The sequence below is a fragment of the Grammomys surdaster genome, unplaced genomic scaffold (assembly GCF_004785775.1).
Source record: "Grammomys surdaster isolate TR1022 unplaced genomic scaffold, NIH_TR_1.0 127, whole genome shotgun sequence".
NCBI lineage: Eukaryota > Metazoa > Chordata > Mammalia > Rodentia > Muridae > Grammomys > Grammomys surdaster.
Genome location: NW_021604585.1, coordinates 1776325 through 1784457, shown reverse-complemented (window position 1 = coordinate 1784457; position 8133 = coordinate 1776325). Strand labels below are relative to the sequence as shown.

Sequence of the window (8133 nt, the reverse complement as noted above, 5' to 3'; positions counted from 1 at the left end):
GGGAGGAGGGGAGGGGAGGGGAGGGGAGGGGAGAAGGAATATTTACTCAGTGGTTAAGAACATAGACTACCCTTGAAAAGTATCCAGTTTCGAATCTAAATACTCATGTCAGGTGACTCACAACTGCCTATAAGTCCAGCTCCAGGAGAACTGAAATCCTCTTCTGGCCTTATACACAGTTATACACATATACAAAATTCAAAATTAAAAAATACTTTAAGAAAGATTGACTTCCTCACACTGCTTTATGCCATCCAGAGGGAGACCATTTGATTCTTCCGCTGAGGAAAACTAAGGACTCACAACTCATGACCAATGCTGGCAGTGGATAACGCCTTCCTCTAAAGTACCTGGGAATAGTAGAACATATTTTACAATTGTGTTGTAAACCTTGGTGTAAATTCTCAATATTGGCACAAAACTATTGTGCCAATGGACTCACTAGCAACTAATTCTTACATTCTTGTGACAGTCTGAATAGTAAAAATTTGTTGAAGCAAAACCCACAACTTTATAAGGAGGTTAAAGGGAAAAAAACCTCTATATCTAGATAGGGGTGGATAATTTGTAGCAAGAGTAAATATGTTAAAATTTTCCTATGCCATGCTAAGAAATGAACAGAAAATGTATGAAAACAGCCATAGCCTTATTAACATATAATTTAAGAAAACTCAACTAAGTGAGAGGCACAACTAAAGGGACACTTCTTAAAAAGAGGTCGGGGGATGGGGAGATGGCTCAGTGGTTAAGAGCACTTGGTACACAGTCCTGAGGACCAGGGTTCAGATCACAGCACCTGTGAAATAAACCAGCCATCCCTCAAACGCCAGAAGTCATCTCCTGACCTAACCATAACTGTGTGTACACAAGCATGCTTCCTCCCTCTGTCTCACGCATACGTAACTAAAACAAAGGAAACGACAGATTAAGTGGTTGATTCTGAAGAACCAGATGAGGGGTGGATAGATGCACCGGGAAACAGCTAGCTGCCTTCTGTTGTGGTAACAGTTTATCACAGTGTGACTGTTAAAACTAAGCATGCTGTACATTGATTAAGGTTTTTTGAACTAACATTGTGGACAGTTATCTCTCTCTCTCTCCCTCTCTCTCTCTCTCTCTCCCTCCCTCCCTCCCCCATCCCCTTAAATAGCAAAGAGGCAAGAGGAGAGATTATTGACCAACTACATTTTCCGCTATAGAAAGGACATCATCAGATGTACCGACAACACGGTAAAGACTCACTGTGGCTCATCTGTCTTGGTTTTCAGCTTTGTACAGTTTACAGTGTTGGGATTAGATTCCAGTCCTTGCCTGGGCTAGGCGAGTGCTGTGTCACTGGAACCATGTCCTCAGGCCTTGGTTTTCTCAGAGTTTTTCTGTGTAGTCAATCCTCGATCTAAACTCATGCATCTCCTGCCCTAGCCTCCAGAGTGCTGAATAAAAGGATGCCCCCACCCAGAGCCCCCAGATCTTTCGTTCTTCTTTAAATTGAAATATTGGTGCCTGCAAAGAGCACCATCTACTCAGTTTTCATGAAATCAACTGTTATTAAAGTTATCCTAACGATATTAGTGTTTAAAACTGTAGTCAGTGTATGCATGGAGGGAGAGAAGAAGGGGTGTGGTTTTTCACTACTGTGATATATACCTAAGAAACCCAACTTAATAAAGGAAAGGTTTTATCTCAGAGGTCTATGATTATCTGGCTTCCTCAGCACAGAGCAAAGAGCATGACTGAGGAAAGCATTTTATATCAGGGCTTCTAGAAGGCAAAGGAAAGGTTATGGGAAGAAGGAACCGGGACCAAGCGCATCCCCAGAAATCCGTGTCCTCCAACTGGGCCTCACTTTCCACAGTCCCACCGCCTCTCAGTACAAAGCTGGAATCCATCAGTGACTGCATTTGCTCACTGAGCATCCTCGTGATCTAGCCATCTCAGCACTGCCCTCCAAGACACACTCTGATGTGAGCCTTACACATTTCCTGGGTATCATAGTTCCCAATTCCATCAGATTAACAACCAAGATTAAGAAGGTAGAGCCTCTGGAACCAATTCAGGTATAATGGTAGAAAAATATTGAGCAATGAGGAGACCTAAACACTCTCCTTTATAGGATGGGGATTGGGTTGTGGTTTTTGAAGGTAAGTAGGGAAAGATTGAGGGAGACAGAACAAAACAGGAGCCAGTAAAGAATATTTCAAAAATATGTAATCTATAGTTTCATTACAAACTTTTTATGTGGAGTTGGTTACTTGAACATGGAATTATCCTGTTCCTTGATATATCCAGATATCAAACATGATTTTTGATATGCTGTGGGATGAAGAAATATGAAAAAGAACATTACAAGGAAGTGTAATACACACAAACCAGCGAACACATGCATACACATGCATACATGCACACACATGACATATATACATACATGCACACACATATGCACACATGCACACACAGAGACATGCACATATGTATGCATGCACTCAAGCACACAATGCCCATTCCTTTTTCTTAATAAGACACTCCTGCTGAGGGCGATACAATGAATAACGACCATGAGGTTGCTTTGTATCAGTACAATAATTAAGAACTCCACAGAGAATTCAGTAAGAAAAATTATTAAATAAATGATTCAGAACCAGGGTTAGTGAGAAGGATCAGTTGGAGGAGTGTCTTCTTGAAATGTGCTGCCCAGGCTAAACACTGCACAGACCATCCTGGTGGCCTTCAGTTGTGTGTCACTTGGGAGGTGGAGATGGGCACATTAGAGGTCCAGAGTCATCCTCCGATACACAGTGATTCCTGAGGCTAGCCTGCAATACTTGACACCCTGTCACAAAAGCAAGTAAACAATAGCTAAATACATAACTAAATAAATACCCACAGAGTAAATATTTTCTCCTTATAGGAAAATTAAGTTTTCTTTTAAAATCTCAGTGAATCCCTTCACCTTCTCCCCATGTGTGAGGCATAAAGGATAAAAGCACAATCCATTTTGTGAAGTTTTGTTAGTGTCTAGGATGTGTTACTTAAGGTCTGTGCACCACCTTACCAGATTCCACACATAAGTTTTCAGTAAGCAGCCTTTGGGATTTTCTGTGGGAGTGATGCCATGGTCAGCTGGTTGGCTCCAGAGTGAACACAGAACCAGGCTCTGGCTGTGGCCAGGTATCCTAATGCTGTCATTCTGGTCATTGACCCTAGGAGATAACTGTGGCTCTTATGTTTGGGCAGGAAAATATGAAGCGAGAAATAAAATATTTACGAGAACTTGAAAGTGAAAAAACACAAAAGCATTTTGAAATTCTAAAGAACTTAGAAAATGAAATCTATGTAAACGACCAAAAGTTGACCCTTCTCGTCCTGGAAAATGAAAAATTAAGAGAAGTAAGTTCAAGAGAACTTCATGTTTACTAATGGTTCTGATTGGTCACAGGGGCCAACAGTATGCACATGAGAAAAGAGGAGAATAACTCTTGAAATGAGCTTTAGAAAGTTCTAGTCTCCAGACACCTGCACAATTCTCCCTATAAGACTACCACCAACTTCTAACACTAGAGATCGGCTCGGTCCAGGTTCAAACATTGCCCGAGAAGAATGATGCTGTCTGTATACATGCTTTTGTTCAACTTCATGGCTCTGCGGTCCATCTCCATGTGGTGTTAGTTATGATCTTTCATTCTGTGTAGTAGTCTACCATATGACTATAGTACTTATTTAGACAGTGATATTAGTGGGATTTTGGAGAATTTCTTTTGGCTATAAATAACCAGCCCTGTTTCTAAGCATATTCAAATATAATTGTTTTGATAGACAGAGATATTTCTGTTGAGTATAGATCCTAACTGGACCTGCAAAGTCACTAGGTGTCAATTACATTGAATAAGAGTAAGATCATTGTGAAAATTCTTTGGTCAAATTATATAAGCTTTACTTTTTTTTTTGTCAGATAAGGTTATCTCTCCCTAGAGCAGGGTTTTAGAAATAGCATCAAACACATGAGAAGGTAGGATTTATATGGTTTTCTGTCAGACAGTGCTATCTCCATAAAGCAATACTTTCAAAGAGTTGAGGGATTTCCAGAGGAATTTTGGTCACATAGGAATGTAGCTGGAAACATTCCAAAATTATTTGGCAAAACATCTTATCACGGTATGTTCAAGATGGGAATCAAACTCCATAAGGTGAGAAGCATGCCAAATTCCAGAAACAGGTTAAAGTAAGCCAACTGAAATTTAGCAGAATACAGAAATGAACTTATTCTCACCTTAGAACAAAATGGCTTCCATCTCTGAGATGAGATCAGGCTGGTCCCTCACAGGGTGTGCATCTTCTGTACCAGTGCAGAGGGCCAGGCTCACAAAGTACACTGAATGCCCTTTCCACAAGCAGTGTGTGAGAATTCTGACAGTTGCAACCTCACCTGTGTCAATGTCACATTAAGGAATGAAAACATAGACTTCCTCTTGGATTGGTTTGACCAAGAACAAGCCCAAATTTGGATTCTGTATTGTTTTCTCCAATGTCTTCTGTCTGTCTGTAGCCTGTCTCTAGCCTGTCTAGTGTGTGTGTGTGTGTGTGTGTGTGTGTGTGTGTGTGTGTGTGTGTCCTATGTCCCTGTTGCTTGTTTGATCTGTGGCTGTGCCCATCTCTAACAAAGAGCTTACTCTATATTAAACAACACAGAAAACACAGTATGGAAAAGAGATGAAGAATTCTTTACAGAAATCTTCAAGAGAATTTTTACATGAGAAGAAATTGCTTTGTTGACCCCAACTGGCCCAGAGTCGCAGTCAAAACCCCAAACAGATGTCTTCAACTTATAGTCACATGTCACTTCTGATATTTATGGGATATCTGTTTAGTTTATAGCTATTTTTAACCTGTTAGCTATTTTCAGAAAATGATTACCACAACACACACATACACACAAATATTATTCTAGGTCAAGGGCATGGAAGAGTACATAACTTAAGATTAAAGCTATGAATTTACTCTAGGTTGTAAAAGGCTGACTGTGTGGAAAGTCCAAGTCACTTTCCTAAAAGCAAGTTAAACTTAGACAGGCTGAGTGCCCAGTAGGACAGCAGAGTAAGAATCTGACTGTAAATGGTCTCAAGGCACGTTATTAATGTGGTGGTAAGGCCTGCAAAAAGGTTAGTCTCCTTGGCATCGGGAGATACTTTCAGAAAATGTGTCACCTCACTCATCCAACTGTCCCCTCTACATCCCTTGACAAAGAAATACCTAGTCATGCACTGTTGGGCTCTCGGATATCCTCATTTGTAAAATTTGTGTTCAAGCTTTTTTTGTCTGGTTAAAAAATTAAGTTGTCTGTACCATAAATTCTACAGCAAATGTCTGTTTATTTAACACCTAAAGTTACAACCTCAATTTATGGACATTAATTTTAGGGGTCATATCTCAAAAGAGTAAGTCTTCCCTGTTTATACTTAAGATTTACTCATTTTAATGTTTTAGAATGATGTGTTCAATAATTAAATCCATACTGACTTTAATGATAGAAACTGTTGAATCCAACAGTTTTTATTAAAACATAATTTCTATATTTCATAATCCATGGCTAGACAGTATAATATTCCCTTGTTTGAAAGATGTGTGTTAGAGTCTGTCACTCATTGGAGACTCTCCTTAGTGTCTCACAGGGTGAATGTTGCTTCTTTGTAAACTGAGAGATGAAAGAAAGTGTATTTTTAATGGCCTCCCCCCACCTGTAAAAACCTCAAAGTTAGGGCCAGCATCAATGTCCCAAGAGTTGTGAGACTTAGTTTCGTTCAACGCTCATAATAATTTCAAAAATCAGATAATATACTATGTACCGGTTTATTTCTGTCTGTTAAATGTCAGGGGTTAGCCCACCAACCTCACATGCCTTGTTTGGAAAGACTAAAACAGTAGTGTAAGAGCTGAAAGTTTTCGGAAGGATGCATATACCCTGCAGAGCTTTGGCTGCCTCTGTAACCCTCATCCGTGCAACACATCATGCTGCCAGCCTTTGATAAAAACTTGGGAGGAACTTTATCCACCCATTGAAGTGTCCCATTAGCCTCTTCTCATAGAGAGACAATATCTAACCTTTACTAAAAGGACAAGAATTTCTGCTGCTACATTTTTACACAAGGAATGCTTTTCTTGTGGCTATGAAGCCTTTGGGCAGAAGATCTTTTAACTTCTTATTGTGTCAAGTCTTATCCAAAACACTGTGTTCACTTATTTGGCTGCTGAAAGAGTAAGATGGCAGGACCCTTTCTCCTCTCTTGAATGGACATCATCACGGTAGAACAGTCAGTGGCATCATGAAGCATCATTATACATTGATGAATGACTGCATAGACATTTCTCTAACTCAGTGCAGACAGCAGGTGCTGAGCAGTCACATCTCTTTCCTTTCCAGTATCTTGCCTACCTGAAGAAACAAACTCAAGTATATTCGTCAAAGCAAGTAGTAACCGTACAGAACTCAGGTGACCTCTCTTGGCAACTGATAGCTCAGCACTGTAAGTAAAACTCTCCCCAAACAATTTTGTTCTTTTTCAAATCAGTATCATTAATTTGCATAATAATCTATCTTAAATTAAGGTCAATGAAGTTTGAGAACTATACATACATTGGCGGCCACTGCCACCACAGCCAAGTGTACAACATCTTCATGACAGCATCTAACCACAGTTTAAGTCTGAACTGCCCTTCACAGGCTCCTGCTTTGAGTTTGTGGTCCTACTAGAAGGGATGTAGCACCTCTGGGAGGTGAAACCCCGGATGATGAAAGTAGGTCCTTAGGACCAGGGCTGTATAGGTTGTAGCTATCCCTGATTCCGTCCTGTGTTCTCTGCTTCCCGAGCTACCTCTCTACCACACAATCCCATCACCACAGACAGCTGCTGCATTGCATCACAGCAAACCAAGAGCCACTGAAGCTGTAGGTTTACATTGCCCCCTTCCTTAAGTTCCTTTTGTCAGGTATTCACTGCCACCTGCCCCTTTCCAGTTGATCTTACATCCCCCCCTCCAGTCTCTGGAAGCCACCCAGATGACTCCTAACACTAATAATTAAACAAAAAGAAGTGTCACGGAGTGTAAACTTCCCCTCCTGGCTTCTCTGATCCTACAAAACGGATTTTTATGATTCCTTCATGAATCCAGGTGTGGATGCTGACACCTATAATCCCAGCACTTAGAAGGCCAAAACAGAGAGTGTAGTGTGAGTTAAAACACCACTCTGGATTACAGAGTAAGTTCTATGTCAGACTGTAGAGTTGTAACCTGTCTGACAGCAACATCAAACACACACACACACACACACACACACACGCTTTCTTGAGCCCCAGGCTGCCTCCCCTCTGGCGCAGTGCAGCTGTATGGGCTACACACATCATCTGCTCAGCAGCCGAACAAGGACATTTGCCTTGTTCTTCACGTGTCAGAAGTAAAGCAACTAGGGACATTCATTTGGAAGCATTTTTGTGGATTTTTAAAAATGATTTCTTAGGCATTTCTTAGAAATGAGATGGCTGGGCTGCATGGTCAGTGTCTGAGTACCTTTTAAGAAACAGCTAGTTTGCCATTGCTGTTCAAATTTCTCATCCAACTAGTGATGTGGAAGTTATCCTGCTGCTCTAGATCCTCACCAACACTTGAAAAACTGAGGCCATTAAAAGCATTGACATTTAGCCATTTGCATAAGTGTAGGATGGAATGGTAGTATGGTTTTGGTCTGCCTTTCTCTGCCATGGCCATCAGTTCATGTGGTTCTCAACTGTCTCAAAATCATCTTTTTTGAACCGTCTTGAACCAGTGAAGTATTTTGGTATAATATCTCAAAGTGGGGCTGGATAGACGGTTGAATAGCTATGAGCATTTGCCACTCTTTCAGAGGACTGGAGTTAAGTTTCTAGCACCCATATCAGGAAGTTTGAAGCTGCCTGTAACTCCAGCTTTAAGAGATCTGATACATTCTCTTGGCTCCCTTGGGTGTCCATACATGTGACTTTTGCTTATACATAATACATACATACATACATGCATACATACATACATACATACATACATACACATACATAAAAATTAGATAGATAGATAGATAGATAGATAGATAGATAGATAGATAGATAG

At 40.6% G+C, this 8133-nt stretch overlaps 1 protein-coding gene across 1 annotated transcript in view; it reads left to right on the top strand.

The window, feature by feature from the left end:
* The window catches only part of Ccdc175 (coiled-coil domain containing 175), a 72645-nt gene that overhangs the window by 56368 nt on the left and 8144 nt on the right, over positions 1-8133 (top strand). The window contains exons 15-17 of the mRNA XM_028789006.1: positions 1151-1230; positions 3235-3387; positions 6416-6518. Of these exons, the coding sequence (XP_028644839.1) occupies positions 1151-1230; positions 3235-3387; positions 6416-6518 (336 nt within the window). The remainder of the gene's footprint in view (positions 1-1150; positions 1231-3234; positions 3388-6415; positions 6519-8133) is intronic.